Consider the following 13085-nt stretch of genomic DNA (forward strand, 5'->3'; position numbering starts at 1 on the left):
CTGTTTCAATTAATATGATTAATTAGCATTAAATTAATATGCTTATAAACACGACCCTTTTACACCAAACTGTCTTTGGAATACAGCTCCATTTATGATCCAGCAATCAGCTGATTGATTCCTAGCCTGTTTCTTTGTTGGAAAATGTATAGCTATATCACAAATGAGCTAAGGACATTTTGAAAACTTAATGTATTTTCAAGGGATTTCCAGGAAATATTAGCTGCTCCTCTGCAAAATGATGACTTTTAATAATCAGAGATAATCATGTCTGCTTTATAGTGTGGAGATTAATATTTGAAGCAATCACTACTATGTCCATCAGTGAGCAAAGACCAGTCTGAACTTTCAGTCCTTCAGTGTAAGTTAATTAGCTCAAGTAGTCCTAGTAAGACTACATGCTTTGGTAAAGTTACTCAGAAGTTATGCAGTACTGAGTTCTCTTGTTTTACCTTCACCCTCTCCTCAAGCTAATGTAAAACCTTGGACTCAAAGGGCCGCTGAAATCTTAATGCCGCATCTTGTGCATACTGCATGCCCAGTGCAGCTGAACAATCAGGCCAGAAGCTTTTGTCTATAAGGCAGGTATTCCCTAATGGGTTTGTTATTGGGATCAGCAAAAAACTGAGTAACTGTTTAACTAGTAATGTGGTTAGAAAGGCTATTACACCTCATTTGAGAAAGCAACCTTTACAAGCTCATTAGACACAACTATTTCAGAGATGGCTGTGTAAACAAGGGTCAGACAGGTGGAATGGAGACAGGCAGGGCAGTGTGTGGCATACCCCCCCTGCTGGACATGCTTTCCTGTGCCTTCTAGTAATTCCCTGGCTCTACTTCCATAGGAGATGCGTTTCAGAATTCCTCTTCCAGAATTTATAACTTGCTGGCAGTATTTTGTCTGAAAGCAGAATTCTCCATACCCTTGCACACTTAACCAAAGAGAGGTATTGCCCTGTCCCTGGTTTCTTTGTTGTGGCTTTCCCTGGAGTTAAAGGAACATAACCAGAAAATGATATAACTCATAAGTATGATGGATAACATTTACAGCCATTAGAAAAAGTGAGAAGCCTCTTTTAACACTCCACCACTAGGAAACTGTGCTGGTCTTAGCTTGGCATTTGAGTGACACTGATAGAGGGCAGAGAGAAAAAAATAGCAATTAATGTTTTTCTCTTCCTGCAGAAAACACAGTATTGTCCATGCATCCCTTTCTAGACCTGACCTGTAGGGATTTACAGTCTGCCCACTTTGAACAAACCAGTAATTTCTATTTATCTAGCAACACACTGCCCAGCCACTGACTTACTGGCAACTGTTGTTTGCCTGCAGCATAAAGTGAAGTTTTACTGGCAGCAGTAAATAATTCTAGAGAAAGCTGCACAGAATCAAAAAGCTTTTGATCACGTCCTAGCAGTTTCATCTTCCCCTTCGCTAAAGATATATTGGATAAATTAACCTTTAAATGTACGAAACTCAGGAGCACTCTGTTTGACCTAACCTTGTTGCCAGAGATGGCAGTGTCAATTTTAATGTTAAAATCACTATCACCATAGTCAGGTCAATGATGATGACTTAAAAATACTGCTATAAAACATCATTCATGTTAAACACAAACAATAAAAACACACAGAGAGAATGTTTATAAATGCTTAGTGAGAACTGCGATAATTGGATTGAATGAAACCTCTCTAAAGCCTGCATTTTCACTAAATCTTTGTTATCTTACTTTTCTTATGACAGCGTTAAAATAATCTGTTGTTTGTGACAAGATTTGTGTTACTTCGTACTTTCAGATTCTGTAAATTTCAGATGTTTGAAATCTAATATTTTTCTTTCATGGAATGTTAAACAGCGATTGACTGGATAATAAAGGATACATGAGGACTAATAATTAGATGGCATCTTTTAACAGGCATTCTTAATAGAGGTTCTTAAATTCTCATTTAAGAACTGTAGATAAGTTTTCATTTTATATCAGTATCTGAAGAAAATCATACTGGTCTTTTTCTTCCTTATCTGTTTTTTTAAAGCAAATGATGAAGTATTATGAGAAATGCAGAACTCAGCATCATATCCAGAAATACCACCTCCATCACTGTGTACTGAATTTTACCATCAAGCTATGAAATTTTAACAGCCACTAAAAAACGTAAAGAAAATTATGCAAAGCAGCAGAGAAAAAACATTTGTTTAAAAACAGCTAACACAATTTCACAATCTGATTTACAGTTTTAAATCTAATTTCCACGTTTTTTGTTAGCTTTAGCTTCAGCCTTAACTCACTGTTTTGTCAGTGTGCATTACAGTTCACCAGTCCTTATTGAAAGATCTGTCATATTGTAACAAAAGGGAGAGACGGCTTTGGAATAATTCTGTAAATGAACTGAAAAGCCCTTGATTTTGGCCAGTAATGAGTAATAAAAATGACTCAGATTGGGAGCGAAGCTGTCTGTCTGAGCAACAATTTTCATTTAAAATGCACTGAAGTCATATATGATTATGAGATTGCCAAGTGTGTGGCTTAGTAAATTGGCTTGAAGAGAATTCTTGGGGGGAGAGAAAGAAGGAGGCAGTGCAGGTCTTGCTGAAACAGCTGCATATGAAAGGGTAATCTTTGGATTAGAAAATAAATTAGAAGAATTCAAATGAATTTCACAACAATTTTTGAACCATACTGTAAGGGAGGCTGAGGATTAAGAGCTTAGGGGGGAAGAGAAAAACAGAATAGAAGGGGTACATAAAACTCATAGCTCTATAGAGAAACACATAATCCCTTTTCTGTGTGTTCAAGGGTAGATTCAGTTTATTTTCACTATTTTGTTTTGCACTGTTGAATGGGAGGGAATAAAAGAGTAAACATGAAGAAAACCAAATGTTAGTTAATTCTGTAGTTGAAAAGGTTCATATGTAATTAAAAATACCATGGCTCTTCTTTTTCTCTTTCTCTCTCTGAGGTTATGCATCACCAAATCATGCAGATGAACCCCTGAAAAAGCCTTGTATTCAAATTGTAACAGTTATATGCAAGGGTAGTAATGGCATATGCAATCAGTATTTCTGCAAAATAGAAACAATTCCATAGTAGATATAAATGTTATTCCCTTACGAAACAGTTATCAGAGAAAGGTTCTCTTCTCTGGTGGAATACTTTTCAAAAGCATCAGCCTCTGCTGGTATGAAGAAATGCAATTGAGAAGACTTATCCTGTTCAATAGCTAACCCTTTATTCTGGAAGTACTGACCAGAAACTTTTTTGTGATTTAAAATCTGAGAAAGTCTGACAGTTGAACTGATACTGTGGCCAGTATTTTTTCTATCAAACTGTTTTTGATAGAAAATCAGATTTTTGATTAAATTGAGATGTGCAAGAAGCGATGACATTTTCTACATAAAATTTCCAATGCCTACAACAGAGGAATTGCTGAAAAAAGGTACCAGCTTGCATCATGAAAATTATAGTCTCAGACCATATATTTCCATTTTGTTCTAGGAGATAGATTTTCTACAACCTGGGGTTCTTGGGACATATGAGTCAACATTAAAAGGGAAGAAAACTGTGTTTAAATGACTTCTCACAGGATCTAGGTACTGGCAAGCTAGTCTAAAATTACTCCTTGTGCTGAAAAGTATTTTGAACATTGCAGTGCCATATATCTAGCACTGAGAACAGCCCCAAGTTTTAAAAAATAATTACAATTGTACTAGTCACCTGTTCAAACAAAAAACAGATGACCAAATTTCTCGTCTAAATTCTAAATAACACCACGGAAAAAATTCACTATCTTTCTAATTATGTCAGCTTTTTAATGAGGCAGAAATGAATTGATGTCATTGCTCAAGTCTGCAGGCCAGACTGCAGTTCATACAGTCCCTTTGCAAAAATCCACGTGGATCCAATCTCTCAGACCACTTCTCTCTTATTTACTAGAGCTCTTCGATTTCCTTAGCTTTGTAGCATTTTCGTATGGAAGCAAGCGTAAACTGTTATATCCTTACCCTTCATCTCCTCGACTGCCATTTCAGGTCTCTTGGGAAGAATAGATTCTTCTATTTTTCACTTATCCAGAGAATTGTTACTCTTTTCCTAGTGAAATCTCCAGTCTTTCCCCTAACAAAGACGTAAGCCTCTTCCTTTGCATTAATGAAATCCTGTCCAGCTATATTCCAGTACCTCTGTCTATTCCTTACACCAGCTGAAGACAAAAAGACAGTTATTTCCATGCCCTACCTGTTTAGTTCTCATTTTGGAATCTGGTGACAGATTGTTGTAGGTATAATGGGCCTGTGTGACTCCACAGAAAAGGACTGCAACAATACCTGAAATTCAAAGAAAAAACAGTTAGCTGCTTCTATTTTCTTACTTAGGTTTGTGAAAAGGCTGCAGGAAAAAAGGTAATTAGGTGGTTAACAGCATTTTACAATGCTTTGTAAACAAACAAACTTCAAGATACATTTTATAAGAGCATCTTTCAAACAAATGAGAATTTTTTTTCTTTGCTAAAAATCATGAAGGTCTTGAATCTTCTACCTGGTCCATCATGCATTTGTAGCATTTCCACTGTTGTGTATTTGGCCAAAAACTGTAGAAATTTTGTTTGAATTAATACATGGTAACATCTGAACATAGTCTGACTGACAGGCAAGACTAGCATAATTGTAATATATGAAGGACTTCAGATTATTTGAAAATTTTGGCAGAGACTGAATAGGAAAGGAAAAAAAAATATTTTATTACATTTAAATGGTTTGAGAGCACTTGGTACTGAATGACTGCAACAGGGGAAAGTCATTTCAGTCTGTGCCTGATTGTTAGCTTTATCATAAGCAGTGTGTAACAACATGCAAGGTGGACAACAAAACAAAAAAAGTTGATGCTCTGGTAGGTGCAAGCTGCATTGCCCAAAATGACTATGTCAATGACTGTAGCCATGTGGCACTAATTATACTTCCCAGCCTGTGGAAGGTCTTAAGGAGCAGAGCAGCAGGTTTGTCAGGAACAATAATAATAAATTTGTATTATAGTGATATTTCATTTTTTAATACCTCCTCCCTGGCTCTGCTCCTAACTCACTACAATCATTGAGTAATGTCACTGTAATGCAGCATTATAATTAAAGTAGCTGATAAGATTGTAACCGTGCTTTCCTGTCAGCTCTGGACACAGATAAAGCAGAAGAAACCCACACAGGGAGAAAATGGAAACCCCAAAATAAGTGTCCACTAGTAACCATATGTAAATGCTCATGGAGTAAGAAAGCTCTGTGCTTTTCTTAAACTTGGGGCATGTCTTCATAGATAATTATTTACGCAACAGCTCAGGGCTTGTTCATGTCCATTCTGATCATCATTCCCCTGAAAAACCCCACACAAATTTCCTGAAGCATGTGGAACATGCAAGTGCTGCTCGGTTTCTAGATGCACAGCACATGAGCAACAACGGGTTTTGCACAAAGCCAGCCTGCAGCGTGATCACTGCGTGCCTGTGATCTCTGGGGCTCACATATAGGCAGTCTTCCACCACCCACCCCACAGTGCTTTAGTTCTTGTGCCTTTCAGCCCTTCTACTCACTGCCTCTTGTCTAAGAGCTACAACATGCCCTAATTAGCATTTTAGTTCTGCTTCCTCATGGGCTGCTCTGCAAATTGCTAGGTAATTTTTAGCTCTTAGGCTGCTCACATGTGCTGAAATAACACTGATGAATCCAAGGAAACATATTGAGGCAACAAAGGAAGCAAAAAGATACCTGTCCAGCTTTAGGAAATATCCATCCTTGCAATGTGACTGTGCAGCAGATTTCTAGGCATTTATTGGGTTAAACTAGCATGAACTGAAACATATAAACCAGTTCTACTGGAAGCAAAGAGCATGAAGTAGAATTGTGAAAATAATCCCAGTCTGTGCCTTCACTCCTGGACTTGAAACAGGGTAAGGCTTCCTCCATGTTCTCCAGGATGGTGTCTCTCCTGAATTTACAAAGGCCAGCAAGAAGAGGCTCAGTAAGGGGGCAGAATCTACAGTGCTGCAGGCTTTAGCACGGCAAACCCAATATAAAACAATCTGCTACTTCAAAAGGATTAATAGAAGCAGCTAGGCTTCACACAGTCACAGGAAAAAATGGATGGTAATGTACTGAACTAGTGTCAGGTGAAAGTGCCAGTGCCTCGATAGGTTCTTTAACAGGCTTATCCAAACCTCTAAATGTTCGAATTTTAGCAGCAAGAGGGCCCTGGAGGTAGGTGAAATATCCTCCTCCCCTAAAGCACAGTATAGATAAGGAACCATGGCAAAGTAAAAATTTAGACAATGCTGAAACTATTTCAGTTGGGGGAGTGTGTGTGTGTATGGGGGAATAGTACATTGCCACATAACAGTTAAAATAATTATTACCTTACCATGTCTTTCTCAAGTTTCTGACTCTCTCTGGATTGCTAACCATGAAAATATTGTCCAACAAAAACCAACTTTCTTTACTTGCAAGCCCCTCTTGTTTCTGGGAGGAACAGAGGCCTGGCATCAATATGCCTTTGATGGAAGAAAAAAGTATGGGGTAATAAATTTTGCGATGAATTGGGCACACAGGATAACTGCCATCAGAAAGAAAATGAGAAAGCAAATCTTTTTTTTTCCCCACAAACCACTGTGGACATTTTCTTTGCTTCTGGGTTCTCTTTATATTGTAAACTTACCTGTACTACTTCTACAGAACACAGTCTCTGTAGCCAAGAGAAATTCCACTGAGCTTTAACTGCTGTGTCTTTGTTTTTTAATATTTATTTTCTTATGTCTGTTTTGATATTTATTTTTTCTAACAACACTAAGACTTTTCTTTACAGTAAATAATGTGGAGAGTAGTGAGATTGTCACTGCCTAAATACATTCCAGGAAGTTCATGTTTTTGTGAGGTCTAATTGTTCTCTTAAATGCATCTAAGTCGTTTTTCTCAGTAACTGTATTTGATTGTGCAGAACTGATCTGGGGAGTTTAAAAATTCTCAAGGCATTAATAATACGCAATGGGATGCTCAAACAATGAAATTTCAGTTAAAATATATAGCCAAGCAGTAACATTGCTAAGTATCACTAGCTCCAGGCTCAGTAACAGAAATGGAGATAAGAGTTTCTGAATCACTTTCTTCTACATGAATCATCATCATGCCAAGTGTTGCATTTTTAAAATTGACTATTAAATTCAACTATGATTATAAATTTTTTTTGACTGCTAAGAAACTGTTAATTATGGGAAGTGAGAGAACTGAGAGAGTGACATGAGGAATAAAATGGCCTAACTCCGATTTTACAATAGGAATAAATGATCTGAACCATGCAATCATGCAAGTGGAGAAACCAGACACCCTGTTTCCAGGGAAGAGCGAGGGAATGCAGTGGAATACTTCAATTGCTACAATTGAAGACTTAATATGTACCAGCCATGCCTCTTGCAATGAATGGTTCATTAAAACTCTTGGAGAAAATTGTTTGCAATGCATTTCCATAAAAATGATTACTTAAGAGTAATGACCAATTACATGTTAGTGCAACTACAAAGGAAAGAGAAGTACCTAAAGAGGCAAACACAGAACTTTTTAGTTAGAAGGAAATAGCAATCTGGATTTCTTTGTAGGACTATTAAAGCTAGATTTTGAAGTTACTGGGGTAGCAAAATACTGTAGGAACTGTGTATGGCACGTAAATTAGGTTGTTAAATTTTTGTAGGGTTTCTTTCACGGAGAAACAGGTAAGACCAACTATGATAATACTGGAATTGTAAACAGAAAGTCTTTATTGGATACAGGGAGGAAGATAAAGTGAGATGGTCCTTTTACCAGTCCTTAGTGCTCAGTGCTTTAATTTCAGGGTGTTGGGGACTGTTATGGAGCTACTGCCACAGGGACTCAGCTCCCTTTTTCAGTGCTGTTACATTGTTTCATTTTTAAGTGGCAAATTTAGCAATTACTGAGATACTTAGTACTACAATTGGTAAACAAAATGTTAACCTAAAGTAAACGGAGAACATTTTGAGTTGAAATGGGTGATTGGTTGTTAAGTGCAATACAGCTCCCTGTGTTTATTAATAAAGTTACTGATTTTTTTCCCTTAATATAAAGAATGAGAAACCTCACAGTAAAATGTTTATAGTCACTAGTAAACTTTCAGCTGCAGCTCAACCTCTTTGAAGAGGTTTTATAGAAATAAAATCCTACCATTTTATTTGATTTTTTTTCTCCTTAATATAACAGAGAAATAGTGATAGCTTGTTAGCTGTTAATACAATTAGAAAACTTACTCTTACATTAGTTTTGCTGAACACTTGTAGTTGAAATTGTTGTTAGGACAAAAGCTAGTAATATCAAAAGATACTATAGGATAAAGGGTAACATATCTTTAAAAGTATTTTGCTGACAGTGTGAACATTAACATGACAGTGTGAGCATTAATTTGTAAACATTGATCTAAAAATAATTCCTATATTGTCACTGAAGGAGAAAATTTTTTTTTTGATCATTTCACAAATAGGCAAAAGGAAACGTAACCTTGCTTTTCAATATCTGATTCTAAGAGAAAAACTGGAAAAAAGTCTGTCTTCTGTCAGAGAAGGGCGGCATGTGCAGTGTGCTTTTAGTGCAAACCTGGAAGTGACTAGCCACAATTTAAACTTCAGAATTTGCTAATCTGAGAGAATATAACATTATGTCTCCAGCTGTCAGGTCTTTTAGTGGTGAAAAAAGGAATTTAGAAAAAAGACCCCAAACCTCTACCTTCTAGGGAAACAAGGGAGTGGATAAAATGTATAACTTCATTTGGAAAGATCTGTAGGTAAACTGACAGGTTTTCATCCCAACTTTGAAGCATTCCAGAGCTTCAGGGATGCCTCTCTAATGATGCACAACTTACTGCAAATCCCACAGTAAAACAAGGAACGGGAACTGGTCTTTCATCAAAGGTGGTGAAATGTGTAGAAAAAGAGAACAATGAGGACTGGGTAATAGAGAAATTATTTAAATCATGTAATGTTTACTTCGGAGTCATATTTATGTCTGAATATCTCCACAGCACCTATTGGGCACATCCCAGTGCAGACTGAGTGTATGAGTGGCAAGAAATGAGGCACTGTTTTCTGCATCAAATTGTTGCAGTAATAAGGCTATAAACCCAGTAGCAACCATATCCCTATTCAGTCCGTTTTCACTGAGGGTATGAAGTGTGACTAATCATTTTCTTGATATTAAAGCCAAGATTTAAGGCTTCTTTCACCAGACCTGCACCAATGCAGAACCAAAGCTGGCACTTTGTTCATGAGCTTTCATCTCTGGAGTCGTCTGAGGTTGATTTCATGTTGAAGTGACAGAAAGCAACAAAAGACAGAGCTGAGGGAATTTTTTAGGCCCTCATCTGAGGACCAATCATTGGTATTGCACCCGGCTGCTTCAAGTGAGACCTGAGCTTCAGTGTTGTACTTTTGTAATCCCAGATGAATCACTGAATTCAATTTAGATTGGAACTCCTGTGGTGAGACATAACAGGTTTTATTCTAGACATGCTAAGAGTGCTTGCCTTGTTTATCCTGAGCCTATTCACTAGCAATAAGACTCCACTACCCTCATTTTATGCAACTGATCATTGATCTCAGCCTAATGCCATGCTAGAATATGTACTTTTCTCTAAAAACAATCACCTTTCTCTTTTCCCCTTACTGTCTTAAAAGGCTTTACCTACAACAGCACCTAAATTAGCCAGATCCAAGCACTGACTCAAGTGTGTGCATAGTCTGGTCAAGTGATGCTGTTGAAAGGGCAAATGGGATAACTGAAACTGCAGAGTGTTGGATCTAGCTTATATGTCACCAAAACATGTCTAGAGCTTCCTCTAAAGTACAGGATCCACTTGACATTCCCCATCTTAGAATACCACATAAATTATCCAGAGCCATCTCTGAAGTCCTACAGGCAAGTAATGGATTAGTAAGCAAACTATCCCAATCATCATCTGTCTCTGCACAGCGGTGCAAATGCCATCTTCTTATCTACTATGGGTCTGCTTTCCTAATTAGACCCAAATTTCATCCTTTCCTCCTAGGAGTGGCAGAACTACAGCTTAAGAGAGTTGAGGTTGTCTTCCTTTTGACCTAGAAGCTAAGCTATCCCTTCTCCCTCCTTACTGGGAGGAGACTGCTTACTTCTCTGTATGACACAACATGGTCTATTACTTATGAATAAAGGAAAGAAAATCACAAAGTTTAGAATTTAAAGCCCGGAATAACCTCCTTTCATAGAATAATGTCAGCTCAGTGAACTGAAGCCAATCAGGTACCAACCTGCATTGTGCTCACAGTGCTCAGAACTGCAGACAGAAATGTTTTGGTTGATCCCTTCTGAGAGTGATACAAGAAGAACTGGTCACTATTTTAAAAAAGCAATGAGGTAGATGATGGATCCAAGACAAATTACAGCAAACAGATAGGAACAGTGAGCAGCTATGAGAATAAATGCACTTTGTCAGCAGTACTAAAGCAAATGGAAGTTGGTGATGTTTGTTCTTGCTATGTCCTAAATACAAAGGTAACAAAAAACTGCCCGAGTGACAGACCAGATCTTTGGACTTGTCCTGAGCACATCAGTCATAATAAGCTGCTTATTTATTTTTTAAGGAAAAGCTTTCTCACTAGCTCTCCTGTGAGCTCCTGAATAAGAAGGCAGGTGTCAGACGTATCACAAAATGTTCAGACAAGAATTTCTGAGGGTAAGGAAGCAGCAGTAATTTATTATCACAACCTATTTCCTTTATAATGATTAGAAAACAATAATTTTGGGCTGGGCTCTGAAAAGCAGGAAAAGAACAAAGATGATCCCCTCCAACATTTTTTCCTTCAAGATCTATTGTCTTTCTTAGCTTCATAGCACGTGTCTTTGGCATGTAAAAATCAGAGGTGGTTGGCCGTAATTTTGATGTTTTTCCACTGATAAATTCTATATGACTTTGAAGTATGTGTTAATTGAATACATACGTGCAAATAAATTCACATAAATATATTTGAGTGCATTTTTGCAGGTATATTAATCTCTTTTTATCTGAATATCTACTTAGTTCAAATAGTTGTAGATAGAGAGGGTCTAACTGAGGTGAACACTAAATGACCATATACATCATGGAATCTTTCACAGACTAATGCCTGAGTGATCATTTAAAAATTAGCAAATTTTGTTAATTATAAAGCAAGAGAACAAGCAGTTAATAAATGTAAGATGTAATTTCCTCATTTATTTTGACAAGTGTTTAAATTATTTATGATTTTTTTTTTCATAGCCTACTAGTAAATACTCCGTAATGAAGTTTGAAAATGAAAGCAACTATATCAACGCTGGCCTTACTATAGCACTCTGTTATTACAACTTTGCTCAGCAGTCAGGGCAAATCAGAAAGTGCACAAATTAGATTCTACTGTATATGAATCAATTTATCATGCATATGTCACAGCTTGATGATATAGCTATAAAATTAATAACCATAACATTAATTTATAATTTACAGTTATCAGTATAACAATAATTGTGTAGTCATCCCAGATTTTTATTTTGATTTGCTGGTTTGATCAAATCCATTCTTCGACCAGGGTCAGGCCCATATATTGTGCGTTATGTATCATGGGATATCTTGAGGTAGAGGAATAAAATATTTTACAAAATGTTGACCCGTACCACTCTCCATTTACATTTCATTTAAAAAATCTGCAAGCTGAACAAGTGAGCTCTACCACCTACTATACCTACACAAAAACATTATAGCCCGTTATTTATAAATTATGACATACTTCAATTTTAGACTACAAAAGGCTCATAGTGATTGAAGAACTAGTGTGAAAAGCATTATAAGAATAAAATCTTTTGCAATTACATTACTTGATAGCTACAGGGAAATACTGATGTCTATTGTTAATCCTTTGAAGTTCATTTAGAGGGAATGAACAGAGGAAACACAATAACCAAGGAAAACCAAGATGAATATAAGTGTAAATGTACAATGGATCAAGTTAATTTTTGAAGCAAGTCTACTGAAGTCAAAGACTTCAAGCTAGGAATTTAGTTCATTGAATGGAGTGGTCCAGCAGTGTCATTGCATGGTTATGATGCTGTCTTAATTCCAATTGCTTCTGAGAATAGACACACTTGACTGTAAAACCAGTGGTGTGTGCATTGAGACAGTCAAAGGGCAAAGCAAGTAAGCTGGAAAAGACTGGGATAGAGTATGGATTAAGAGCTGAATGTGTTCTGAAGGATGACGGGCTTTTCCCTGGGCTCCCCATGCCTTCTGCAACAGGTGCTTTGTACATAACACGCCCGTGTGGGAGACTGCACGCAGTAACTGCATTTTACACAGATTTCCTTAGCACGGGTATGAGAAATCAGAGCCACCTCTGAAATCTATACCTCCAACAGAACCTGAGTTGGCTGAAAATTTCTTAACCAACCCAGTAACTCTCCTGCAGAACTGGACATGTAAAGTCATATTTTGAAAGGAGGGGAGTTGGAGCTATTTCAGATGAGACTGAGAAGATGAAAGCAACTTCGTAAATGGTTAAACCAGACAATTAAAAATATCCACTCTCAAGTATGATGTTAGCACAGTACTAATAAAGTCAATGCATTTACAATACACAGCTTTGAACTTCTGAAGCTACAAGAAAGGCTCCATGAGTTTTTCCCACTCTAACAGCTTCTGACAAAAGCCTTTCACAGAAACTAAATGATAAAGATTCAACTGATAAAACTTTCAGGATTAAACTTTGCCTCCTCATAGCAGTGTAATTAAAAAATTTCCACCTGAAACTCAGAACGCACCCATGAATAAAAGCTAGTGACAGACCTAAAAGGGCTTGATATGTTTTCCTTGGAATTTGTGTGTTGGCAGAGCAATTCTCTTTTACATGCCCGTATCAATTCCTTTATTTGTAAGAAATAGCTAAATTTCCCAACATTTTTCATCTTTTCCCCTTAAATTGGAACTTTACTTTGTTTCCACTCTCTTTCTCTGGCGCTCTCTCTGTCCATTTAAAATTCCTCACCATGGCTACTGGAAAAAACCATCTG

At 37.1% G+C, this 13085-nt stretch overlaps 1 protein-coding gene across 3 annotated transcripts in view; it reads right to left on the bottom strand.

Moving 5' to 3' along the window:
- SLC9A9 (solute carrier family 9 member A9) overlaps positions 1-13085 on the bottom strand; it is a 237887-nt gene that overhangs the window by 115817 nt on the left and 108985 nt on the right. For all 3 annotated transcript variants that reach the window (XM_069792259.1, XM_069792258.1, XM_069792260.1), the window contains exon 9: positions 4232-4320. In XM_069792259.1, the coding sequence (XP_069648360.1) occupies positions 4232-4320 (89 nt within the window). The remainder of the gene's footprint in view (positions 1-4231; positions 4321-13085) is intronic.

The sequence above is a fragment of the Haliaeetus albicilla genome, chromosome 9, assembly GCF_947461875.1.
Source record: "Haliaeetus albicilla chromosome 9, bHalAlb1.1, whole genome shotgun sequence".
NCBI classification, from domain to species: domain Eukaryota; kingdom Metazoa; phylum Chordata; class Aves; order Accipitriformes; family Accipitridae; genus Haliaeetus; species Haliaeetus albicilla.